Below are 26,746 nucleotides of genomic sequence, written 5' to 3' on the forward strand. Positions count from 1 at the left end.
TGTATGGGGGAGGAAGGATCGAGGATAACAGTGGTTAGAGCAAGAAGTCATATAAGAGTTTTTACAGTTGAGAAAGTAGAAAAGCAGTCATGCCTTTTAAACACAATAACTGGTGACTGCACCAGTCTGTGCCTGTATTTACTAAACTGCTGCAAGTCGAGTCAGAATCCTCCACTTAAACATTAACATTATACAAGATTTTACTCTGTTTTCTTTTATGCAAGCCATTTTATGAGGTCTTTACTCTTAATTTTTCAGCTTGACACTAAATTCTCGTTCCTTTATTTCACACTTTAATTGCTGTAATTTCTCACCACTAAAATGAGCATTAATACTACATTATAGATATAAAAGACCACAACAAATTTGGTCATTGTAGGGTGTATTACCAAAGTTTTTGATGGGAACAGAATTATTTCATTTTAAAGTCTAACCCATCCAGAAATCCTGGGGAAAGTGTTCATTCAACGTTCAAATATCAAGAATAACTTAGTTAACAAGTTATAATATTTAAAGGCAAAAACAAAACCGAAGTTAGACAAACATAAAGAATGTATAGAAACATGCTGACACTGTTTTTACTTCATGAATGCCTTCCATCTACAGTCACTGAACACTTTATTAGGTACATCTTATTAATACCAGGCTGGATCTCTTTTGCCTTCAGGACTGTCTTCATTGTTTGTGGCAAAGATCCAACAAGCTGCTGGAACCATTCCACAAAGATTTTGGTTCATATTAACATGACAGTATCAAAGAGGTGCTGCACATTTGTCAGCTGCAAATACAATATGAGAATTTTTCAATCTACCACATCCCAAAGGTGTACAGTGAACTCATTGTCATGTTCATGAAACCAGTTTACGATGTTCTGAGCTTTTAGGCATGGCGCGTTATCCTGCTGGAAGCAGCCATCAGAAGATGGGTACACTGTGGCCATAAAGGGATAGACGCGATCAGGAACAACATTCAGGTGGGCTGGGATGCTTGTGGCTAAATGTATGGCAAGAAAATAAGCCATTACACCTGCAGGATAAATTGTTGACAGGATGGATCCATACTTGTACAAAGTGTATGCCAAATTCTGAATGTTATAACAGAAATCAGGTTTTACCAGACCAGATTTTGCCGATAATGGGCAAATTGTGCAAAAAAAATGTAGTTTCCTGTTCTTAGCTAACAAGAGTGCCACCCAGTGTTGTCATCTGCTGCCTGGAGCTTCTCTGTTTCAAGGTTCAGTGTGCTATGCATTCAGAGATGCTCTTCTCAGAACAGAACAGTCTGGCCAATCTGAACCAGAACTGTTGCTCGCAGAATATTTTCTCTTCTTTAGACCATTCTCTGAAAACGCTAGAGATCAGCAGATTAGCAGTTTCTGAAATACTCAGTTTAGCTCATCGGGCATGAACAACCATGCCACATTCAGTTATTTAAATTAACTTTCTTCGACCAGGTTTATCTGCCTAAATGCACAGAGTTGGAGCTAATTGCTAGTTGCTAATATTTTCTTTTAATTGGGATTTGTTTGACATCAGGATTGTTAAAGTACAATAAGTTTGTGTTTTCAGGACAATGATTATCACTAAAGTAAATTGTTCAGAACAAAGTAAGTATGTAAAATTAAGTAAAATTGAACTCCAGGTTAAATTTAAAGTCCTCTTTGGGGCTCATTAGAATTAAACTATAACCACTTTCTCAGTGCTGCTGTTTCCTCACATGCTGGGAATGAAGATGTTGTCTTTGGCTCGGTGCTGCAAAGCTGCCAGTTTGGAGATCTGGTGAAACTGTTGATCGCTCACTTTTCCATGTGGAAGAACATTCAGCAGACCCTTACAGTAGTCTGGAAGGATCTAAATAATCACAAAAACAGGGTTATGCACACATGCATACACACAGGTAAACAGCAGCTACCGAGTATGTGCGGCAAATGTTGTACCTGGTTATAGTGCATGGCCACACAGAGCTCATTGTCAAACTTGAGCGGCTGAGTCCAGACGACTCGCCTGAACCAGAAGCTGTAGCCGGTGTCGACTAACTCGGCCTCTGTCGCCACATCCAGGATGTACTCATGCTTGTTCAAAGGACGCACATTCTGACCTGAACATGCAAATATGCAAAGTTTTTACACAGTGGACGTGCATATTTTCACACTGGCCACTGCTCAGCCCCCAAAAAGGAGTTAAAACTATTGATACTCGTGTTCTGAAATGTGCTGTGCAGCCCCATGCTGCGTGACCTGCTGTGCTTCGGAAAAGCGCAGGAGTCAGAGCAGCTGCCAGCTGTTATCATGTGGAGATATTTAATGCTCAGGGAAGAAAAAAGACAACAATGGTGTTTGTGTATAAAGTATATGTACTGTGAGAGCATTTCAAGGGGCTTAAACATTAAATTATTGATAAAGCAGAAGGAAACGAGCCATAGGGCTGTTCTTCATCACTTGTGTTTTTAAATACACACAAAAAATGTTTACTTTTAGAGGTACAGTCATGTGAAAGAAGGTGCCCCTTCTTCAAATGATAAGGTTTTACAGATCAGGACATAATAATAAAAAATATAACATATTACACTTTGGGTAATTTACCTGCCTTCCATGCCAGACCAGTCTTCCTGAGTTAAAATCCTGAGCATACTCGTTAATAAACCTTTTGAAATTGCAAAGCTGTCGGTCTCCAGGTTGTGTTTGAGTCCAGGAAACTGAGTTTCCTTGATTGGCTATGGCACTGCGTTGAATGTTTTCCACTTGTGAATAATCTTTCTCACTGTTGAATGGTGGATGTCAAATAGTTTGGAAATTTAAGCCCTTCCAGAGTTAACTCACACCAAAATGCTGCAGATGAGCAACCTGCCGAAACTTCTGCTTTAATCGAGTGGATCTGATTAGCAGCAGCTGGCTGCTTCTTACCCCGTTAAGTCAGATAGAAACCATGACAGTTGTAATTAATTTTTCCGCACACTGCTTCTGCATTTTAGTGTAATTTGGGGTAAATTAAAAATGCAATACGTCGTGTGTTATGTTCACTGCGGGCTGTATTTACCTCATTTTAAGACCTGCAAAGGATTAGATGATGAGTTTTACCATCCCCTGACTTTCTCTTACAGCTAAACCTCAGAGAGCAACTAACAGAGATTCTCAAAGAGCATAAATACAAAGTTTAATATGTATGTGTTTGTATGTGTTTGAGACAAGCTGCCCATGAGCATACCTCTATTGGTCACTAAAAATATGGCATATTCTTCCATAGCCTCCAGCTTGTGCAGACCCATCTCATAACACAGCTCCTCGATCACCTCCAGGGCAACCTAAAAAAACCAAAACCCAAACACAACAGCGTCAGTGCAGACACATGAATGCACTCACTCTCATGATGCACACCAGTGATGGTGAAAGTGGCAGCTGAGCACTTACAGAGCACGTTTTGATTTTCACGTGACGTTCGATACCCCCGGGGAAGAGGAACAGCTGACGTTTTGAACTCCGTCCCGCCTGAGGAGGCACGAACACATACACATGTAATACACTGCTAGAGATTAAACTACACACACTGTATAAGTGGGGCTACTTCACAAGATCCTACACCCAATGAAACCTGTTTTTTTTTAAATTAACAGCATGTTTTTCTCTCATTAGGCTCTCCTGTTTGTAGCATTCAGCCCCCCAAGCCTGCTGGTTCCTCAATAAATCTTTTAAAGTGGCTTCCAAGTTGCATCCTTTAGTTATTTGCTAAAAAAGCTGGACGCTGCACTTTTTGCCAAGTATTGCTGAAACAGGAGAAAATTGTGCATTTGTTGGGAATTAGTCTCACACTAGAATCCCCAGAAGCGTGTCAGCCACTGCAACACTGTGGCTTTCTGATGTGTAATAGATTTTGGACAACAATCGAGTTCCCTGGCAAAGAGGGAGGGGAGAAAAAAAGCTTTGATTATTCAGACAATGCCTGCTGGTGGGATCCGACCATTGCTGGGTTTGGTCTTTCATTCAATTTGTTGCCTATTACAATAAAATAGAATATAACTTTTCATCTTTCAAAAGCCAATTCAGTTCAGCCAGCTACCTCATTAACTTACTGCTTACATCAATAACAGTACTGTAACATAACATAATAGGAGTAAACTTCATTCTAATTCAAGGCAGACTGGGTTTGGAAATTGTGTCTGTCCTTATTCAGTTTGTAACAAAAAAAATATAGTGAACAAAGAGTGTACACACCCACAGAGGTGCAACGAAACAATGCAGACAGGAGCACAGCACTACTGAAGCGCTGGGGTAGCTTCAGCTTTGAATGCTCCCTAAACCTGACACCATTATTTTAGTACAATTTACAGCAAATAGTTTTGCTTTTTATTCATTTTATGCACAAATCAGCAAACGTGATAAACTGTGAGTGGAAACTTCGGGACATAAATTAAAGAGAGACACTGACCATCATAGCCTTCAGCTCCATGCTGTTGGGTGGAACAATGCGGCCGCCAAACTGGAACGTCTTCTTCAGATTCTGCTCGCACGCTTTAGCTATGCCTGCCAATTTTATAGGCAACGTTACACATTTACACTCACGGGACAGTAAAAGCTGTGTGTTTGTGCGCGCTCGTTACCCTGATACTGCACTCCTGCGCTGCGAGAGGCCTGCTGCAGGTATTTGAGGAGGAAGGGCTTGAGGACTTCAGAGCAGCAGTGGAAAGCAGTCAGGATGTACAGCAGCCGCCAGCCTCGCTGGCAACTGTCGCTGTGGAGCACAGGAGTGCACGCTCGGAATCACAGGCTCAGTGATGAAAGAGGCTTGTACCGTGTGTGTCGGTGTGCGGACTTACGGTTTGGAGCTGGTGTTAGTGGTAAGCTGTTTGAGGAGCTGGCAGTAAGCCTCATCCCTCATCAAGGAGAACTCTCTTATGAGCTGAGCGGTGGATGGACGCATGCACATACACACAAAAATACATAGAACAGCATAAAAAGATTAGCCAGCTGTCAAAGAGAAAACAGCAGAGTAGACAAGGCGAAAAATGATCTGTATGTTTACCTTGAGGAAAGTGCTGACCACTTCCTGTTCTGTTAGCCCCCTTAATGGAGAGTCGCCCATGAAACGCATGATGGCTACATAAAATACACAACCAGGACACACACACACACACGCACACCAACATTTAAACCTGAACTTCAGATGGTCAAATCACATAATGAAAAATTCCCCTCAAATCCTTTTTACGGGGAAAAAGCAGGAACCTCAGCTCTTGCTTTGCCGAGATGAACAGATATGCAGTAGATGGCACAGGATATGAGAACATCTCCTCTGAAGAGAGGATCACTTGAAGCCCGGGTTGTAAAAAAAATCAGAAAATTATTAATGTAACTGAAGACGACAGAAGGTGAGAACTTACACAGGAAGAGATCGGCTGCCACTCTGTTCATGGCCGGGTCTGTGAACTCTATCAGAGATTCAGTCAGAGGCGTCTGCAAAGGTGAACACGGTACAAGAAAAGTTACGCGAACGACTCGGTGCGGCCGTAGTGTTACGACAGCAAAACTGAGAGCAAAGAAGAAGGCACCTTGGAAAACTTGATCATTTCAATGGGCTCCCGGGAGTCTCTGTTCTTGCTTTTGCTCTTCAGGGAATCTCTGTGAACACAGTCAGTCATGCCTCATGTTGCCTTTTAGTTCCAATATAACAGCATTTATTTGAATTGCCTGAAAATTAGCAACCTTCAAATATGTATCTAAACAAGAGTATGCAAGCACTTTCGACACAACTGATTTCAGTGTACCTATGATGCAGATTAGTACCTCTCAGTGTTACATCATCTTAATATTCTATCATTGGAGCAGGACTTAGCATCGTAAATTGTATTTCAATGCAGAACTTGTGAACACAGGAGCACCTAGCTCCTAAATGATTTTCAAAGTAACTCAAGTATTTTTGATTACTTTCGATGCCCCTTTCTGATGCTCCTTCTCGGGCCGTACCTCCTCATTTCACTCTTTTATCTTTGCCTAGTGAAATTTCTAACAGCAACAGGTTCGCTGTTCCTGCTGCTCAGCAGCTGCATCCACTTGAAGACTGTGCACTAAAATTAAGGAGACATTCTGTTGCTTCTAATGTTCTCACTCAGTGATAATTTTACATGAAAATACAGCCAAAATTACAACAGAGTGTTATTGTTAGGAATTCTGGTGGCTTTGTCTATTCCCTGCTGATTACTAAGAACAAAAGATAACTAACACATCTTTTTCCTGTTCTGCTGTTAGAGCACGGTAAACTCATTCTGTGTTTTCCCTCACCCTTTCCCGCTGGGCGCCTGTCTGAAGTACTTCTTGGCAAACTCCAGCATGTCATATTTCGTGTCCTGCAGGGCGCTTTCATCCAGATCTCCATCAGCAAAGCCATCAACAGAGACCTTCTGAAAGGCAAAGAGTGACAGTGAAAAACAACCTGAATTCAGTTTGACAGAAAAACAAGCAATCTGTATGCGTGTGTGAGTGTCTCTGAACCTCAATTGTTTGATCTATCTCATGCGCGGCCATGGTGGATGCTACGGCGACAGCGACAGCTGATGACACAGCGAACTGTCCCGCTCCACCTCGAGGCTCCGACTTTCGGTCCAGTGGAAGTGACAGGAAGTCAGGAGGAGCGACGGGATGGACGCACTCGGCGGGGAATGCGCCGGAGCGGCCGAACACGGCGCCAAACTTCCAGCCTGATGCGCAGACAGAGCAGAGGGGTAACAAGGTGCAGGTGATGCAGGGCAAACACCTGATTGTTCACTGTACCTAAACAAGCTTTTGCTTTACTGCAAATCCTGATCGCTATCAGCCTTTCCTCTACCAGCAGGTCAGCTTTTCAATTAAAGTGGTCGGATCTTTATCTGCAGGCTTTGCATTCATTTACCAGATGTGATCCCCCTCCCACCTCTCTGCTGCCACACTGATAACCTGGCACAAAAGGCAGTCTCCTCTATAATTGTAGAGACATAAGGCTAACTTATCTGATATGGGGCAACCTCCAACCCGGATCCCAAACATGACATGGTGCTGCACCAATCCTCGAAGCTAAGCGAGTGATGAAATTAATGCTGCAATATTCAATAGTTTAACCTGTCAGCTGGCTCATAGTTTCCAGAGACGCTGTTTGTTTTTTTCTTTTTCAGACTTATGTGAAAACTGGTTCAGTTTTCTGAGGAGAAGAAGCAAAGTTAGAAGCATGCAGTTGTCATTTGTCAAACCAAGATTCATCCATCAGACTACCAGATAGAGAAATAAAATTAATCAATCCACAGAATATGTTTTGACTGCTCTAGAGTCCTGAGACACTTCATCTGACAGCTGGCATTTTGCTCAGTGATGTAAAGCTTGCATGCAGCTGGACAGCCATGGAAACCTATGCCACAGTTTCCATGGCTCCATAAATACAGATTTCGTATTTATGATAATGCCAGAGGAGGTTTGGAGCTCAACCCATCAACCTGCTCTGTAAGTTTACACCAAGTTTCTGTGGTTCCTAAATGCTTCCACTTTGCAACAGTACATGTTGCAGTTGATTGGGAAATATCTATGAGTGAAGAAATGTCACCAACTGACTTGTAGCAAAGCTACCATCCTATGACAGCTCCACACCCAAATTTAGGAAACCCTTTAGAACAGGAGTGTCAAACTTAAGACCCGGAGGAACAAATCAACAAGGACTCCAATCTCGCCCACCTGATGGCTTTGGAAATGTGAAGGAGGGTTTAAATTGTGTACTTTAAAATACAGCATTCCACTGATAAAGACCTCCCTGTGGCCATTCTTACTACACCAAAGTAATTATGTAAAAGATAAACAAAAAAATGAGAGAAAACCCATTTTTTTCCCACTATCTACAATAGAAATCTCAGTCTGATTTTTGCAATAGACCAACAGTAAGATAAAAAGAAACAGAATTTCCTGTGAATTAATGAAATTTTTTTTGTAATTACAGGTCAGTCTGGGGATTATCGTGCTGACAGATGTCTTTTATTTACTTAATTTCTTTATCATGCAGGAAAGAAATGAGTTGAACTGTTGAACTTTCCTTCTTTTTTTGCTTATATTACGATATTTGACAGATTTAATGTGCAGATAAACTTCTTTACAGTGACAAAAAGGGAGGTTTACTCTTAGATGAAAGTAAGCAGTATGTGGCCTTTTACATAAAATGAGTTGGACATCCCTTCTGTAGACTGACCCATTCTTTCACATATTTTTGTATGGCCAGACTGCATAGCTAGGTGCATGATTTTATACTCCTGTGGCAATATGACTGAAAAAAAAAACCTGAATTGTTGATCTTCCAATTTTGATATAGTGCTGTTTTAGCTTTTCATGTGGCTATAAGGTCAAGTTTAACATCCTCAAGCAGTAAACAGGGCCGGGGACCAACTCAAAGAGAAGTGACAGAAGTAACTGGATAAGAAAACCGTTGTGTCTCAACTTTGGAGATCATCTTGTTTCAGGCAGAAGTAAAAGAAACGTCGTCTTATAGGGACCAGCACTTTGCCACAAGGTCAGCAGTAAGTCCCTTTTTGTGTTTCATAAGAACACACACAATGAATCTTAAAAAAGAAAAAACAAACACACATTTCAGGCGCGTAGTTGATGAAAAATGTTTTATGCAGCCCATAAATCAACTTAACATTAAAGGTTAATTTATGTAAAAATATAGCTTTTTATGCTACCATTTAAAGACTGTGGTTGAATGAGAGCGGTCTCAATGGCGCAGGCAGAATTCACATGAATAAAACATGAGCATGGAGTGCTATATGAGCAATTTATAAGTTCTGAATTTAAGACCCCGAAAAACAAAACCAATACGTCAGATTAAATTAGAAATATGTGCGCAAACTTCTGCTGTAGTTTGTCTTATCCACTGACTGCTTGACGTGACATTTGTGATCCCATTTCATCTCTTATGTCCTCAAGAAAACACATAAATCAATAGTTTTGGAACTGCATTGCAGTCATCCATCTGGAAAATAATTTTCTGATACAATATTGTATTTAAAGAGTGCCGCAGGCGCCGTCAACACGACTGCAGCTATTCTTCCCTGGCTTTAAAAATACCCTCACATCCCCAGGGTACACAGCGCAGCATAGGTTAGTAAATCCTTTAAAACCGTCATTTTGAATTGTCGCTTTGTTTATATTTGGGCCTCGTCCAACATCTGGGAACTCTGTGCAAAACTGATTGTTTTTTGTTATTAAAATAACAGGATTTCATAAATACCAAAGTCCTGAGTGTCTCTTTTGAGCTCCTCCAAAAACACAACCTTCTTCCTCACCACGCAGCCATAGCTGTACCCTGGAGAATGAGCAAAGGCAAATATGAGCTCATGAGTCTGCCGCAGATTCACACAGAATACAGCGTGACTTCCACACCAGTGCCTCACCTTTCTCCAGCCCATCCATAACCTGAAGCCTGATGATGTCACCTTTATGGAAACTGAGCATCGAGCGTTCATCTGTAACAAAGTTACGCTCTGCAATCACGTAGTCTGAGTCCTTGAGGGGGAAAAGGGGAAAAACACAGAAAAAAGAGCTTATTTTTGGTTTTTCTTTCTTTTTTTTAAACAGCTCAAATACCTGCGTACGTTTTATATGTGTAATTGTTGTTTATCTTTGTGTATCTGGACGTTGGCATAACCTACTTAAGCTGAATGTTTCAGGTGAATTGTGTGTGTGTGTGTGTGTGTGCTTTGTGCCTTTTTGATCTCATTGATGAACATGTCTATGAGGTGTTTGACTTGTGGTGCCTTGGTTGAGAACAGTATGAGCTTCTCATTGGTCAGATTGAACTCCAGCATGTTCTCAGATGGGATGGTCACAAACAGGATGTCGGCATAGCTGGAAAAAAAGCGGAGTAAATATTTTAACAACAAACAACAAAAACAAAACAAAATAAAACACACTATCAGACAACAAATTGGTGAGAGCTTGGAGATACAGGACTGTCTAAAAGTCTCGAGGCAACCGTCATTTCTTCTCAATTTTTTAGGTGGTCTGGTTCTCCAGGCTTTCTGAAGACCATTCAAAGTTTTCCTTTGAACATTGGCTGGTTTTTCCCCCTCATTTTCAGTCCTTTTCAGAGGAATGTTTTTTTGCGGCCTGATATATAAAGACATAATTGATTTCTTCAGTTTCATATACAAAAAAAGAAGCCAAAGAATAAAAGAAGTGTCAGGTAAGAAACTATCGATAGCAGAAAGTCATGTCCTAATAAATAGGAAAAACTATTCACTGACAATGGAAATGGTGACAGTGGAAAGAAGAAGCCATGAAGGAAAACAGGGAGAAAAGGCTGAGGCATGTGAAATTACACAAGAACTGGACTGAAAATCAGCAGCAGCAGCAACAGGTCTAATGGAGTCCATCCATTCTCTTCCGCTTACCCTTGTTAGGGTTGCAGGGCTGCTGGAGCCTATCCCAGCTAACTTAGGGCAAGAGGCAGGGTACACCCTGGACAGGTCACCAGTCTGTCGCAGTGCTAACACACAGAGACAGACAACCATTCACACTCACATTCACAACTATGCAGTTTAGAGTTACTAATTAACCTAACCCCAGTAACTGCATATCTTTGGACTGCAGGAGGAAGCAAGAGTACCGGGACTCTGGGAGAACCCATACAAACACAGAGGGGAACATGCAAACTCCACAAAGAGCCCTCTTGCTGTGAGGCAACAGTGCTAATTCATTTGAGATGGGTTAGCACCAAATTTGAAAGTTTTTGGTCATCAGTATGTACAGAGGAGATCAAATGAGAGGTACAACAGTGAGTGCGTATAGCCATCTGTAAAGTAAAGGCATAACTGGACAGAAAAGTGAAAAACTATCAGTCACGGATTGGCTTCCCCAAGGCCCAGACCTCAACAGACCTCTTTTAAGCAGTGTGGGATCATATCAGCAGAGAACAGAAGGCAACCAACATCCTAAGAAGAGCTCTGAATGTCCTTCAAGGAGCCTGGAGAACTATTCCTGAATACTTCTTAAAGACAGGATGAGAAAGGTTTCCTAAGAGAGTTCAGGCTGTGTTAACAACTAAAGGTGTTCACACCAAATACTGACTGTCAAGATTGTTAGAATTGTGCAAATGTTGCTTGTTGCATTATGTGCTGTATTTCCGTGTATGTTTGGTGTATTTGTCTGTGACATAAATCTACACAGAGACAAACAAGCACATACGTGTACGGTCTTAGGACTCGGAAGTAGTCTGGAGCTGTAGCACTGCTTTTTACAGTCTTTAGCAGTTTGATTCCACTGTGGGACACTGATAATACCTGCACCCCCGTTCCTACACTACCCTGCAGAAATGTAGACAGAAAAAATATAAAAAAGTGTTATTAAAAATGAAAATTCCCCACCGACTCAGAAATCATACTGCCCTAAGGATTCACCGCCAGGCTCACCGAGGCTGGGAAGAGTCGGGAGAAGTATATTTCCCAGGTTTCCCTGGCTGCTGTGACAACAGTTTTCTTTACGTGCTCCTCCACTGGATCCATATTCTGCCTGACGCCGTGCTTAGCTGCCATTTGCACAAAAAGACACACACAAACTCATGAATGTCAAAGAGATTCAAGCATACGATCTTAAAAAATGTCTCCCGGAAGAACAGACAGACTACCAAAAAGAGCTTTCATTTTCTGCCTTTCATCCCGGGTGACGCGAACACACGCCTCTGACAAGGTGTCATTTACTATCTGGAGGACAGAGGAGAGCAGAGAAGAGGAATTGTTAGAAATTATTAAGACGAATCTTTCTATGATCTTTGCGTTATTAGTTAAACTTATTGAGCTCAAATGGGTTGGAAATTTAAAAAAGAAAGAAAAGAAAAGAAAAGTTACCTGTTTGAAAATTAGATCCAGCACCAGGGGACTGTTGAAGCTGTCTTTGGGATAAAATACCTGTGAAGGAAAGGAAATGCGGTAGGAAACGTAGTTTAATAGTGAGGAGATACAGGTCAGAATAAGTGGAATTTTTAGGATTTATATTTGTATATGTGCTCACTTCCTTCCTCAGATACAGCCTCCAGGGAACATTGGTGTAGGTGTAGTGCTCTTCATTGGTCCTCTGATGAAGCTGCGTCTGGATAGTTTGTGTCTCTACTGGAAGTTCTCGAGAGACTGCATAAAACAGGTCAGATTATGTCTGTGTTACCTCCAGTCAACACTCTTATTTATACATGAGGATAGAGATGAGACTGTGCTCAGGCAAACCTGTGCTTTAAGCTACGCAAAGAAACTTTGTTTATTATTTGTTTGTTTATTATAGTTGTCTATTTTGACGTTACAAAATGCAAGCATGACACAAAAGAAAGCAGTTTAACAACTGCTTGCAATGTTAAGACACCTTAAAATCTAAAAGATCATGTGTGGATCACAGAAACACAGAGTGAGGCAAGCAAATGATCTGACAGGACTATTTATACACATTGGGCTAACTGGGAACAAGGAATAGGGGGGGAAACCAGACAAGGGTGTTTATGCTCCCCATTTCTGTTTAGCACCCTAACCTGTGCTAGTTAGCACTCCACAGTATAGGGGAGGCTAATGTGAAGGCATTGAAGTGAATCTTTATGTCTGCTATTAGTTCACTACAGAAAATAGGGAAAACTCATTCCAACATTTTGTAAACCTTTTTTTTTAACAGAAAGTCAAAAGTTTCTAATCGTTCAGAATCTATGTGCCGTCAGGGTCATGTGGGGTCTCACTGCCGGCTTGCTGTGACAGTCCTCCCATTTCACAGCTGTCAATATCCTGACCTTTAGAGAGCTATTACAGTTGTCTCAGCTATTACTTAGTGTTTACAAGCAGGTAGTGTGAGATGTCAGGAAAATTACAACTGACAGTCAAGATACAAAAGCAAGCTGTTAAATGGCAAAGTGAAGAATACTAAAAGTCTAAAAGAACATACAGATCACAGAAAAACAGGGGGAGGAGACCAATGATCTGAGAGGGATTAAGAGGAGACAAGACTATTTATACACACTGGGTTAACTGAGAACAAGGAACAGGAGGGGAAATTAGACACAGGTGAAAACATTCAGGAAGCAGGAAAAACGCTAATGCAGGGCGGGAAAGAAACCCAAGTGTTAAGTAAAAGTGGAAAGAGAATTAATGCAGACTCTGCATTAAACAAAAGAAATTACTCAGGTGGAACCATGACATTAAGCAGACTGGGAAACACTGAGGAAACTAAGAACACAAATAACCAACTTAAAGAAGAAAATGAACCCAAATGCAAGGACATTAACTGTTAAGAGACTCTTTTCTGGGTGCTTGGCCTTAACTTTATGTAACAATAAGCATATATGTTATTTTTTTAAAACATTAACTAAACACGTGGCATAGAGGTTTGGAGGAGAAATAAAAGTTTGGGAATTTCAACCACTTTATTCATAAAGCACTTTTCCAAATACATTATGAGTTACTTTATAAAGGCAAATTCAGATTAAGCAATTTAATATAGTACGATGAATAAAAGCAGACCTCTGAAAATGAAGTAGGCAAACAAAACCTGACAATAAATACTATAAACTGTGAAGTAAATTAGAGACATTATTGAAAGACTTTTTGAGAAGTGATTTAAAATTCGTCACTGACTGAACCAGTTTTACAGCTTAGAGTCCCCTGGTGAAAATAAAAAACACTCAGCTTTAGACTTGATCTAGTCATCCGAGTCCTTGCTGAGAATCTGGCTGGTTGGGCAGCAGTAATAATGCTCGTAACCAAGCAATAAAGCGCTTAAAATGTGAATAATAAAATCTTAAAATTAATTTCCCAAGTGAAGGGAAGCTAAAACAGGGCTCATGTGGGTTTTTCTTTTTTATTCATCATTTATAAGCCTTGAAACACAGTTTTGAACTAAAATCAGGTTCTGCAGGTTTTCTGTGAGCCAGACAATATCTTCAGCACGTAATTTCTTCTTGTAAGGTCTATTTGATCTAAACAGAACTGCTCCCTCTCCTCTTTCCTCTCATCCCAGTTGGTCATGGTCGATCCTCTTTGAGCCTGAGGATTATAGGGTCCTGAGATGACTACTGTTGTTTGGTGAAAGCTGAGATTTTTCTAACAAGGGAAAGTGATTTAGCTTCATCTGTACACAAATCAGTGTATACCTGGAGGAGGTATGGGGAGGGGACGGGCAGGCGCTCTGGTCTTTGTGCTCTTGGTGGGTTTAAACCCTGCCTCTTTCACTGCAGACGCAGAGGGTGAAGCAGCAGCAGGACGTTTGGGCTGGAGAGACACAAAAACATTTTGTTATGTGACCTTTTACAGCTGTGGTCAAAAGTTTGCATCCACACAGGGGCAGGTGATGCTCAGACCTAAGAACAAAAGCTGTTAAGTACGGTGGTGGAAGTGTCACGCTCTGGACCTGTTTTGTTGCCAGTGGGACTGGTTTGCCTTGTGTGGATTATAGAAAATAAAATAATAAATTCAAACTAAATTAAACCAGTTGTAGTTTTTTAAGTCATTAAAGCTGCATCTGTACAATCATTCCACCTTGTAAAAAGAACAAAATAAATTTAAAAAAATTAAAAACCTTAAATTACCATGACGAGTGGATTTAAGCTTTTGACCACAACTGTATATGCTGCTTGCATTAACGTGTGTGTGTGTGTGTGTGTGTGTGTGTGTGTGTGTGTGTGTGTGTGTGTGTGTGTTCACCTGTGGAGCAGGAGGGTTCTCCATCTGTGGTTTGAGGATCTGTAAAGCTTCATCGCGAGGTGTTTGCGCCTTCTTAAACTTCCCTTCTGGTCTCCTAAGTACAACCACACAGTGTCAACATCACACATTACGGTGCGCAGGGTTTTTCTACTACAAATACATCAAATTGTATAATCTGCGTTTATGTTTACTGAGTGTAAACACGATCGTTCTGGTGTTGCGTGCTTAATGCAGGCGTTAACATCGGAGCCGGTGTCTGTCAGTGCTTTGTTTACAGCGTGCGCAGTTATTTCTGTGTCTGCAGACAGCATCAACTGCTGTGCTGGATTTACAAGCAAAGTTTATTGTAGGAAAATCTGATCACCGAGCTGAGAGCTGATTCCTCAACACAGAACACGTGTTTGCGCGCGTGCGTGTTTGTGTAGCCTCACCTTTTGCCAGGTGGCAGTGGGTCCGGCGGTGGTGGTGGAGAGTTGTATCTTTTAATGATTTCTTTTTAATGAAATAAAACATGTCAACAGAGGGTGGTTTCAAAGTTTTATACAATATTTCCAGAATGTCAAGAAAAAGACTCGCTTATTCACATGTGTGTGTGAACCTGTCAAAAATTGCAGTTACCTTGGATATCTTGGCTGGGGACGACATGATCTAAAGTCTGAGCTGAATACTTCACCACTTCTCCAGCAGGGGGCAGAGGAGACGTCACAACCGGGGCTAAGGCATCCGCAAAAACAGATTAGATTTCCTCTGCTCTCTTAAATGAGAGTTCTGTGAGAAGCGAACTTCTCTCTCACTCTCTTACCAAATTTCCTGACTGGTTTGTCCTTGTTCACGGGGATGCCCGGAGCTTTTCTCAGAGGGACGCTGTCCTTGGCTGACTGAGCCTGAAAAAGCCACATAGACACACACACACACAGAGAAAACAGAGAGTTTGCACTCAAGATTCTGCAGATGTTCAATGTAGTCATCTGCAATTTTACCGGAGAAGTCAGTTTGGGAGCAAAGAAAAAAGAAGCTGACAGTGTTTTTGGTGCAGATAAACCTGTGGATAGTCTGCACCTGTGCATAATGTTTTTGGGGGACTTTTTTGTTGTTGATTTGCAACATTAAAAGATAGACATGCCAGAGTTCTGACATGAAGGAAGGTCTAAAATGAAAGGTATAAAACTGGTGGATCAAAGGACAATACAGTCAATGCACAGGGTGACATTTTTCCCTCTCAGATAACTATTTTCCCTTTGACCACTACAAACATGAGGATTTATAATAATGTAAGAGGAAAAGTCATATAGACGCTGAAACAACTTTACATATCTCACTGTACAAATCAAAGCTGCCATCCCAGAAATTTATGAGCTCGGAGGGGAAAAAAAGGGATGACCCGAGGATCTCATCACTTGACATGAACTTAGCGAATGTAGCGGAGACGGAGGGAGATATTCTATTCAGTTTGGTCTTTGAATGCCGCTGATGGATGGCTCTTAACTAGTGAGCTGAAATTTCGCACTGATGGAATGTGCCTCAATCCAATTTAACTGCTTCGCCCATAACCTGTCTGAAATTTTCTCCTCAGAATACTTAATACACGGCACTTTACTCAGCAACGTGTGCCAGGGAAATAAAGATGGGCAAACTGTGAGAGTAAATGTTTGGAGGTAGGGATTCTGGGCATCACATCAAAGGGAAGATGAGACTGGCAACTAAATTTGTAATTTGCAACCAAAAAAACAAAACCAAAACAGTAACCAAGGCGGACACCGAATTTCACCTTATTTTGTCTTTTATACCATATAATACGTCTGCGTCTGTGCATAAAGAAACGAATAAGGAAGAAACGTTTCGTCACTCATCCAAGTTCAGTCACAGCTGATTGTTCTCACCTTATAAAGAGATCTGTGTTTTCAGGGTGCTGTGCATTGTGTTTGTGAATCTGTTTATCTCTTTAATGAATTAGTGAGTTTTTAGCTGAGATTCTGATGTTTCTGTGGATACCACACATATATATATATTTAAATAACAGAGCCAGTGAAACCAGATTGTCCCCCTCTGTCTCTGGTACTTGGAGCACTGGGGTTCAACCTTTCTAATAATATCAGAAGCAGCTTCATAACTCAAAATATTCAATTATTACTCTTAGAAAAAAAAAAGATACCACTTCCAAACAGTGTTACGGAGGATTGCAGACCCAGAGTAACCTCCACGAGTAAAACTAAGATATCAGAACCAAAGAAAAGTTGCAGCCGCCTCCGCAGCAGCTGTAGTCGCACAACTGCTTCACCCTCATTTGTCTGAACATTTGAGTCACTTTCAGATGCGCTTGATTTCGATTGGCTGATTAGGCATAGAAATTAGTATGTTTACTATTGCAGATCTTTGGTTGATGCATTTATGTGTTTTGGTGTTTTATATTTGTTGTTTTTTTCGAACCAGCTGCTGCTAATTATCCTGACAACACATATCTTCTTTGTATTTCAAATAAACTGCTTCTCCTGGATAATGTCTCCTGTTGCTTTAAGTTCACGGCAGCCTCTTTTATACACTCGCAGTGCTGGAATATTACGCAACGTGTCAGTGCGAACTGTTTCCTCACATGTCTCGGAGTTACTGACCTGTGCTGCTGGGTTAGCTTTGTCAGTTTTTGTGGAGGCTGGCTCAGGGTTAGGGTTGGCAGGGGAGGCCTGAGGCTGAGTCTGGGGACCGGCAGGAGGCCGAGCCTGAGGCTGTGACGGAGCCTGAGCAGAGAGAGGATGGGGGCGAGGCGGGATGTCTGCTGCAGCAAAGGGAGTTGGGGTGAAGTTGGCGTAGGGGCTCGGTGGCATGTTTGCATACGGGCTTGGCGGTATGGCAGCATACGGGCTCGTGGGGGCATAAGGGCTCAGAGGGTGATGGAACAGAGGACTCATGGGAGGGCTCGTGATCGGGGAGGTGGGCGGACTCGACACCGGGCTGCCGACCATAGCCATGGCTTGCATAGTCATCTGTTGGGCCTGAGAAACAAGAACATGACACATTACATTGGTAGCAGAGAGCAGTGGGATAGATAAACAGACGTGGATCCAAAACCGAGGCGCACCATGATGACGGCCTGCTGGTTCACAATCGCCTGCTGCTGCTGGGACAAAACAGCCTGCTGGGCATCTGGAGGAAAAACACAGTAAACAGGATGGAAAATCATGTTTGATGATTCCCCCCCATCATCATCATTCGTTATACAAACCAGGTGTTACAGGTGCCACTGCAGCAACAGGAGGCGACATCACACCTCCCACAGGAAGTACTCGCACAGCTGTGAACACAAACACACACAGCCATCCAGTTTCTGTCAGATGTTAAGTGTGTTTGTTTTATTTCACACGCTAATCATCTGTCAGGACTGTGGAGTGCGAAGGAGTAAATATTTAGCATGTGTGCCCATGTCTGTGACTGACCTCCAGGTGGAGGCGGTGGGCCCGTGGATGCTCCTTGTTGATGCCAACCACCACCAACTCCCCCAGCTCCCTTCATCCGGCTGGATAGTCCTCCAGCTGATTCTACTTCCTGTGAGGATACACAAGCAGACTTTAAAACCACAGACTGTATATAAAAGATGAATATAGTCACCGTGAGGTCAAGCACCAAAGAGTCAAAGTCATTTTTGCTCTAAATGTATTAAGAAATACTTCAAATACTTCAAATTTGGATTAATCACTCAATCACACCTGTTGTCACTGATTTTGGGTCCAGCTCTTGTGTAATTTGTATAATTTGGCAAACCAAATGCATTTTCTCTGCTTCCATGGCTTTTTCCACAGCCACACTTCCACTCAGACCATTTCTAATGAGGTTTCAGCAAAGTTCAGCTTCCTCAAATTTTTTAAGGACACACTGCACACAGTGCTGAGGTAAAAGTTTTCAGCTAACAGCTCTTCAGTAATCACCTGTTGATGCACAAATACCATTTGATCCCATTCAAACTCTTATATTTGTCATTTTTCAAAGATACAAAATAAGAAAACGGAACAGGTGCCTAAAGGTACAATTTAAAAGTAGCTTAACAAAAAAATAATTCCTCTGAAAATGTCAGGTTCAAGGTCTAAACTGATTTTTTTTTTTCATTTTTTAAAGCAGCCAATCTTCAAAGAAAAACTCTGAAAGGCCTTCAGAAAGCCTGGAGAACTGTCCATTTTAAAAATCACAAGAAAGTCAGGCTGCTTGTAAGCAAATGTAGAGAAAAGAGGGATAGCTCAAAACTTTTGCACAGAACTCTCTATGTATATTTGTATGTGTATATATTTAAATATATATACAATATATGTATGTATCTGTGTGTCTGCTTGTTGAAACAGCATTTGTGCTTACAGTATCTTAGAGCGAGTGACTGTCTGCTGTGTGATCAGAGGAATCTCCCTCTTCAGTGTGCAACCGTTCCATCAGAAATCAGCCACTGACCCATAAATCCTCAGGAGTGTGTGCATTTGTAGGCCATGTCTCATTAAAAAATAAGCCCTTCATTTGCCAGAGTGTCAGTCCCTCGTAAGCAGATCCCCTGGGTGGGAAATCATTGTGGCGATCTGGTGGCTGAGACAGTTACGGTAACTGGGTAACGGAATAGGTTGCTGGCCGGGAGAGGTCTGTAGAACACATCTGATACATGCTAATTCCTGTCAGCCACATCCGATAGCACGACTAACATTCACCACATCGGCGTCCAGAGGACTGGCCGGCCGACAAAGTCACGCATTCACTGCACCACTGCCCTGACAAAAGGTTTTAACTCAGTCTTCAGATATTCTCTGCAATCACACATTTTAGATGAAGAATAAGTGTTTTTACTGCTGTAAGAAAACAATTTTCAAGTGAAAAAAGCTTTTATCTGGCACAACCAGGCTAAAAAACATAAATCACCAGACACACTTTACTAAATATCCGCCTTTCTAGAAACATGCCCTAATTCCCAGTCACAGTTTTGCTGTAATTAACTTGGAGCTCACAGTTTGTGACAAAGACGCTCAGGCTTTTGCTATTAGGGCCTCACATTATGATATTCACTCTCTACCAAACTCCCACTGAGTCTCGTGTCCTTTTAAATGTTCTCAGTCTCTCGATGACGCCTGTTGAGAAGGTGATGTAAAACAATTATTGTTCTTCTTTAATTAGACTTTGCTCTCTTTAATGACTTTTGTCCTTACTCTCATTTTATGCACCATCCAGTTATGTTTTGTATTATATTTTTACTATTATTGGTGGAAAAACTGTGGAAAAAATGGCTGCAAAATTACAAAAAGGTTTATTGGATCAAACACTAGACTTTCTGAACATCTCAGACCTGCACGTCCATAGGACAGACCTGAAATTGGGTGCTTCTATTGGAAATTGCTCTCAGAGGTATATTCACAACTGTCTGTATGCTAGTGGCAAAAGTGCTCTCTATATGCATTGTACATCTAACTGACTTTTACCCAGTATACAGCTCATTCCTTGAAGGCACACTCCATGCCCACTTTCTAAAAATAGAGCTCTACAGAGATTTACAGTGACTGACAGTAAGTGGTTGATGGAGGAGTCTGCTCGCATGCGCAAGTGTTTCAGAGTGAATGAATTATGTAACTTACTCCAGCTCCGTCAGACAGCACAGGGTCAAACAGGCTGTCAAGATAACGATCCATCCCTCTGTGAGGCTCCAGGTCTGAGAGAGGGGAGAGGACTTTGAAGTCTGCTCCAGTCACAATCAATATGTGCACACATATGTTTGGTGTAGTGACGTACCTTGGCTGATTGCATCCGAGCTAGACATGGCTGTAGATATGACATCATCGTTCGTGTTAAAGCCACCCCCCAACAGGCTTCTGTGGCACAATAAGAAAGAAAAGGCTGTTTAAAACTGGTGGCGACACCTTTACAGACTTTTAAAATGTCCTTTAAAGTTGTTTAAAGGTTTACTAACATGCGAACAATTAGTTATGTACACATCCAACAGTTCCAAGCAACTTTCATGTCTGTGTTTTTCTGGGAAGCTCCATTTTTGGTCTTTACCAACTGTCTTCAGCTAATAAAAGCTCAGCTTTGTGAACCAATGAGTCACTATTTGTGCTACTGCATTTTTATCTGGTGCCGAGCAGGGAGTGTGCAGTTGCTTTTAAGCAGGGGGCAACCTCTGCGATTGGAAAATGAAGCCAAAGAATTGGTGTTTGAGGCTGGATTCAAAAGTGAAAGTCAGTCCCCAGAGACTCACATGCCAGAATATCCAAATTCACAGCAGAAATCGACATGTTTCACCCTGGAACAAAAACCTGTTCTGGTCTCCGTAGCAAATTTCTCAGTTCGTGACAAATGTTCAGTCTTCTTATTCATCTATTTAATTGCATTAATGATAGGTGGATACCAACCCAGAGAGCCACAACCAATAGCTACCTGCTAAGCTTCTCTGACAACGATCTGACAAAGAATACACTTTGAAGTCTGGGTGAGATTTAGCATTTTATTTGTATGCTACACAGTATTAATTAGCAAATATCTGTGTTTTTCAGATCCACTTTGCTAGCCAAGCTTGCAAACATTAGCTGATTATGCAGCATTCTAATCACTCAAGTGTCCCACTTCCAGCTTCAATAAAAGTAAGACAGCGATAGACAAAATGCTAAAATCTAACTTTTAAAACGTGGCTTCACAAATGAATCCCTGATGTCCTCATCCTGGCAACTTCCATCTTTTATATACAGTCTGCAGCTTAAGGAGTTTGTTGTTTGTTTGTTTTTTTACTTCTTTTTTTTTTGCTGAGAACAGCTACAAACAATATTTACTGTTGTTTCTAACTGAATCACTCAGTTTGCAGGTACAGACAAAGGAAAGCATAATTTATAACTATACTAACCTTAAGCATCTTAAGTTAAAATACCTCTGAGGCTGGAAACTTTTTGTATATTATTTCATCATACTGACATTTCAGAGATGTATCAGGTCAAGGTGGAGTTGTTTTTAAATCATCATGTATGCTTAGGTATTTGGGTTTAGTGGTTGTTAAATGATAAATATCTGGGGTTGTGACATCAATAACAGGGCAAGAATGAAGAAAATCTAAATTTGCAGTAAATAAATCTATATTAACCTTGTTGATGTGTCCCTTAATGTTAGCCTTTTGTGAAATATTTAAAGAAAATTCCAGTGGGAAATTATTTAAAATCCTGCAACAATGGATCCAAAGAGCCTTGGTACATTTTTAAATGGAATTTGTGCTACCAGTGGAAAGTTGAATATTTCCAGCAGGCCTGAAGTTGTATCTCAAAAGTATCTCAAAGTTATGAGTAAGTACAGCACCAGAGAAAATGCACTTATTAACTTCATCATCTTAAAATGTAAACAGTGACAAACTCAACCCCATAATGGCTGGAATGGTTCATGAAATCTCAGAGATTTCTGGGTGTGTATGTGTATGTGTGTGTGTGTGTGGGTGTGTGTGTGGGTGTGTGTGTGGGTGTCTTACATGCTGGCATTGGCCCGCACTCTGGCTGGTTCCTGTGCAGAGATGATGAAGTAGCTGCTGTGTTTGGGGAAGTCAGCAGGAAGTTCCAGATCTGACATCAGGTCCAGAACGTAGTCTGAGCCCTCTAGCTCCACCCACTGAGCCGGCTCTTTCAGCAGCACCGACCATCCTCGACGGCCCTCCACCACACCCCTAGACACACATACACACACAGAGGCACACAATACAAGACTGTAATCTGTTCACTTGTCATCAGCTTTTCTCTTTTCAGCATTTCTACATTACCCAGTGAATTTTGTGCAAAGATGCTACCTGTGTTGTAAGATGTCTTTGGCCATCTCTTCTCCTGTTGTCCATGAGTGCAGTGGACACAGAAAGGACACACCTGAAGAACAAATGTCCCAGAGTGAATAAAATGAACTGCTACATGCTGTGTTTGTCTTCATTCTCCCTTCTGTATTGCTTAAACAAACTTCTCAGCGCCCTCACTGGTGTGTTTGGGAAGATTCCCACAGACACCAGTACAGCAAACAGGCACAAACAAGACCAGTGAACCAGAGCGAGTATCAGGTGTTGTCTAATCCTCAGCGGACTTGCCACAAGGCTCGAGGACAGATTAGCTGAATGACAGGCGGAAATGAGAGAGAGAGACAGCTACCGCTGTCATGCTGGAGAGTGCACACATTGACAGGGCTCAGGGGGAAATAAAGACAGTCGAGCTACAGGGAGTCAAATTGTACCAAATGACCAGTTCAATAGGTTCAATAATAAGACCACAACTCCTCCCATACAGATATAAATGTGGCCAATCTCACATTTTAGATGGTCTCCCGCTAATTTTAGATTACTCCGAGGCTTCAACTTTAATTTATCTTTGGAGAAAAGGACAAAATCGTTTGTCAAACACTGTGGGTGGTGAGCGATGATTGTGTCGGTGTGAATAATGGCAGTGAATAATCTCCCTTGGACATCTCAGGACATTACAGAAAGATTCAGTTTTCACAGACCGATCCTGGGTAATAAATTCACAGTGCAATGCCTGCTGAATGTGGGAAAAAAATAGGACCATTCTCCTACATCATGCTCCTGACATGATACTTGACACCATCTAGTCTCAGTGAAGACTGAGACATGAGTCATTTTAACCTGGTTTTTGCCCTTTTCCCATCTTCTTTTACAAATAGGTAAAAAAAAAAAACCCGCTTCCAAAGAGCAATAGAAGAGCAGCATCCTCACTGAAAGTGAACCAGAGGTACACAAGGAGGTGATCCTGAAAATGGAGATCCTCCAACTTTATATCAGGTAAGGTAACCTTTGATTGCATCTCATAGTTATTATGTGTGTACATGTTGCACAGTGTTGCTGCACCAGATTAAGAGCATTCAAAAAGGCAAAGGGTAGTTAAAAAGATTTATGAATGCAATTTTTTCAACATTCTTTTTATCATCTCCCTTTTTGCTTCTTAGCAAGTTTTACAAAACGACAAAATGATTTGAAAATAGGATTGAGCTTAACTAAATTCAAAGAAAGTGAATATGCTGACTACAAGTATAGTTGGTAGACCCAGGCTCAGGGGCACTTTGACACATCTCTAAAAATATAAACAAACAATCAAGCAAAAAAAAAAAGAAAAAAAAAAAAAAGAAAAAAAAAATTAAAATATTATATATATATATTATATATATTATATACTATATAATATATATTATATATATGCTTGCATTCTCTTTCATAAAGGTTTTCATTGTGTGTTGTTCATTTTCTCACCATCGAAACAGTGCACGTGCAGAACCGTGTGAGCTTTCTTGCGATTGGCGGTCCACTCCAGTAGGCAGGGTGGGTACGTCCTGACATACTCTGGCCCGACACTGAGCCTCTGCAGGGCCTGAAGCAGACGGTGCTGGCACACACAGTCATAGCCCTCCGGCCCATAGTCAGACACAAACCTGCAAAACAACAACAAGCATGAACAAACACAAGTATCAGCACAACCACAGCAAAAATATACCAAGGAGCAAAATACTTCAAAAGAACATATTAATTTAGAGCATAAAGATCAATAAACTGTTGCTAATAGTGATGGATGGTTTATATGTTGCAGGCTCACGTCTTACTTCAGCAGGTACTTTGCAAGCCTCTGAGAGGGCAGGAAGGCAGAAAGGCAGGAAGAAAGCAGGAGCCAGCCGCGCTCTGAATTTAGGATGTTAGGATTCCTCCACACCTAGTGGTACAAAAGACAGCAATGAAGTAAATTAAGAAAATATTTAATTAGTAATATAGTTTATTAGTAGACACAAAAAGTGGTTCTTACTTGATTTGCCACCTGAACCAGAATCTCATCTCTGAGGCTGGGATTGGCCAGTCCTCTTTGGATGATGTAGTTCCCAAACAGATTCTCCTGAGCCCCGTTCAAGTTTGGGTCACCCATGAACCGAAGTATCTATTAAAAGCACGGGTAGTTGGTAGTTAAGACATGCATAAGTAAAACTCAAGCCCCCAAATTTATAGGTTTGGTCAAAAAAGGTTTTACTGATTTTGAACAGTTGATGTCCAATTAAACTGATGGTTAAATCAACACAGATACAGTTAGAACCACAAGTGTTTGGACCAGGACAGATACTAAATCAAGCAACTAAGATGTGATGGAAGTGCAGACTTTGAGCTTTAATTAAGTGGTTTCATATAAATATTATATGAACTATTTAGGAACTACAGCTATGTTTATGCATATTTCCCTCAATTTATATAGTTTTATTTTTAAAAATAAAAGACACCTGATCCAGCCCCAACTATAAGCTCCATAAAAAAGGAAAGCTTCAGCAGCTGCTTGATGCTTGCTTGTTTGAGGGTCCCTTTGCATTCAGTTTTGCCTTCACTAACTGAAAAGCATACTCGGCTGGGTTGAGATCGGGTGACTGACTTTGGTCACTGAATAATATTTTCTACTTTCTTCGCCTGGACAAACTCTTGGGTTCCTTTAGGTCACTATCCTTTTTCACTGTGAAGCACTGTCCAATCAGTTTTGCAGCTTTTGGCTGAGTCTGAGCAGAGAGTGTAGCCCTGCACACTTCACTATTCATCCTGCTGCTTCTATCCGCAGTCACAACATCAATAAATACCAGTGACCCAGTTCGGCTGGCAGCCATACATACATGGCCATGCTGTAACATTGTCCCCCCATGTTTGACAGATAATGTGATATGCTTTGGATGGTGAGCTGTCTCTCTCCTTCTCCATACTTTTCTCTTCCCATCACTCTGGTGTGGGTTGATTTGGCCACTCCTAAAGTTTTTGCCACCTCTCTGACAGCCTCCTTCCCTTGCATGTCTTGGGACCTCGTATTGAGAGCTGAAGAGCCAGCAAATGCACCTTCAGCCACAGATCTTTTATCTGCTTTAATGAAATAACAAGAGACCCGGCTTCACCTGGTCACCTGCTTGTTTGAATGTTTGATTTATAATCCACCGAAGTGTCATGCAGAGGCGACATTACAAGAAAAAAAAAAGTATCATTTTCCAAAGACCTGTGGACTTAACTGTAGCTGAGGGATTTTTAAAGTGCCAAAAACTGGAGGACACATTCATTTGATTGCTTTTCATTTCCTGACATTAGATTTGACCTTTCAGCACCGCAAGGTTTTCATTTACACTGTAGATACCAGAGTTACCCAGCAACAACTGAATGCAACTATACCAGAAGGAAAACGTTGAGGGCTCCGTGTTTTAGCTCCTCATCCATTCGAATCAGGGAATTCTCCAGCGGGGCAGTCACCATCCCAAACAACGGCTCCTATAAACACACACACACTCAGCCTGAGAAATGATATATCCAGTTACCATTTACAACCCTCATATAAATGAGTCCTGTGACGCTTCCCATTTATTTAAACCAGTCACAAAAATTTACATGCATTTCCTGAGTGCTTGTACTTTTCCTGTTGTAAGGGACATGAAGCTGTTTAGACAGTGATGTTGTGCAGACCTGCTTCCCCTGTGGTGACAAAAAGCAAGTCCTCTTGATGTAAATAATTACATTTTATGACAACCACTTGGTTTAATGTTACAGTAAAAGGTTTATGGTTCAGCAAGTGGCAGCAGTAGCATGTTTAGGGTTACAGAAAGTCTACATGCGATAAATGTAAGTCAGTGTAATGTCCTCTAACACGATCTGAACATAACTGTGCGTGTATCTTCATTATTACCCTAAACATAGCCCGGATGTAGTGTGTCATGAGGTAGTTGTTGATGTCCAGGGGCAGGGTCAACTGGGGGTCAACCTGAACCTTTGGAGCCTGAACGACAGCCAAGCAGTCAGAATGCAGCTCCTCACCACCTGCACGACACACGCATACAAACAAAAGCAGCAGGCCGTGTGTGAGCACAGAAATACGACAGCAAATATTCTCGAGGCCACCTGCAAACAAGATGGAACACATCTTCTGATGGAGGTTTTTTATAGCACTGTCTTCATATCAGCAAGTGTTATATATGAGTGTGTGTGTGTGTACCTGAAGCAGCCTGTAGCAGGGCGGCCAGCTCAGCAGGAATGGGCAATGTTGTCACATTCACCACTTCTCGATTGATGCGATCCTGCACACGTTGCAAACACACACACACACAC

At 41.4% G+C, this 26,746-nt stretch overlaps 1 protein-coding gene across 1 annotated transcript in view; it reads right to left on the reverse strand.

Moving 5' to 3' along the window:
* The window catches only part of myo15ab (myosin XVAb), a 48,493-nt gene that overhangs the window by 1,738 nt on the left and 20,009 nt on the right, over nt 1–26,746 (reverse strand). Inside the window, exons 31-69 of the mRNA XM_014335845.2 lie at nt 26,634–26,715; nt 26,328–26,458; nt 25,820–25,915; nt 24,438–24,566; nt 24,241–24,347; nt 23,894–24,072; nt 22,439–22,511; nt 22,127–22,318; nt 20,413–20,492; nt 20,259–20,332; nt 18,096–18,204; nt 17,885–17,953; nt 17,741–17,805; nt 17,277–17,654; nt 15,470–15,551; nt 15,286–15,381; nt 15,099–15,159; nt 14,668–14,761; nt 14,118–14,235; nt 12,008–12,123; nt 11,845–11,904; nt 11,625–11,700; nt 11,410–11,525; nt 11,186–11,304; nt 9,706–9,847; nt 9,394–9,505; nt 9,231–9,305; nt 6,482–6,687; nt 6,272–6,390; nt 5,542–5,611; nt 5,374–5,446; nt 5,016–5,089; nt 4,810–4,892; nt 4,594–4,724; nt 4,422–4,516; nt 3,407–3,484; nt 3,204–3,300; nt 1,937–2,097; nt 1,717–1,850 (exon numbers count right to left, since the gene is read on the reverse strand). Of these exons, the coding sequence (XP_014191331.2) occupies nt 1,717–1,850; nt 1,937–2,097; nt 3,204–3,300; nt 3,407–3,484; nt 4,422–4,516; nt 4,594–4,724; nt 4,810–4,892; nt 5,016–5,089; nt 5,374–5,446; nt 5,542–5,611; nt 6,272–6,390; nt 6,482–6,687; nt 9,231–9,305; nt 9,394–9,505; nt 9,706–9,847; nt 11,186–11,304; nt 11,410–11,525; nt 11,625–11,700; nt 11,845–11,904; nt 12,008–12,123; nt 14,118–14,235; nt 14,668–14,761; nt 15,099–15,159; nt 15,286–15,381; nt 15,470–15,551; nt 17,277–17,654; nt 17,741–17,805; nt 17,885–17,953; nt 18,096–18,204; nt 20,259–20,332; nt 20,413–20,492; nt 22,127–22,318; nt 22,439–22,511; nt 23,894–24,072; nt 24,241–24,347; nt 24,438–24,566; nt 25,820–25,915; nt 26,328–26,458; nt 26,634–26,715 (4,352 nt within the window). The remainder of the gene's footprint in view (nt 1–1,716; nt 1,851–1,936; nt 2,098–3,203; nt 3,301–3,406; nt 3,485–4,421; nt 4,517–4,593; nt 4,725–4,809; nt 4,893–5,015; nt 5,090–5,373; nt 5,447–5,541; nt 5,612–6,271; nt 6,391–6,481; nt 6,688–9,230; nt 9,306–9,393; nt 9,506–9,705; nt 9,848–11,185; nt 11,305–11,409; nt 11,526–11,624; nt 11,701–11,844; nt 11,905–12,007; nt 12,124–14,117; nt 14,236–14,667; nt 14,762–15,098; nt 15,160–15,285; nt 15,382–15,469; nt 15,552–17,276; nt 17,655–17,740; nt 17,806–17,884; nt 17,954–18,095; nt 18,205–20,258; nt 20,333–20,412; nt 20,493–22,126; nt 22,319–22,438; nt 22,512–23,893; nt 24,073–24,240; nt 24,348–24,437; nt 24,567–25,819; nt 25,916–26,327; nt 26,459–26,633; nt 26,716–26,746) is intronic.

This window comes from Haplochromis burtoni, unplaced genomic scaffold, assembly GCF_018398535.1.
Source record: "Haplochromis burtoni strain Fernald_Lab_line unplaced genomic scaffold, NCSU_Asbu1 Contig_122, whole genome shotgun sequence".
NCBI lineage: Eukaryota > Metazoa > Chordata > Actinopteri > Cichliformes > Cichlidae > Haplochromis > Haplochromis burtoni.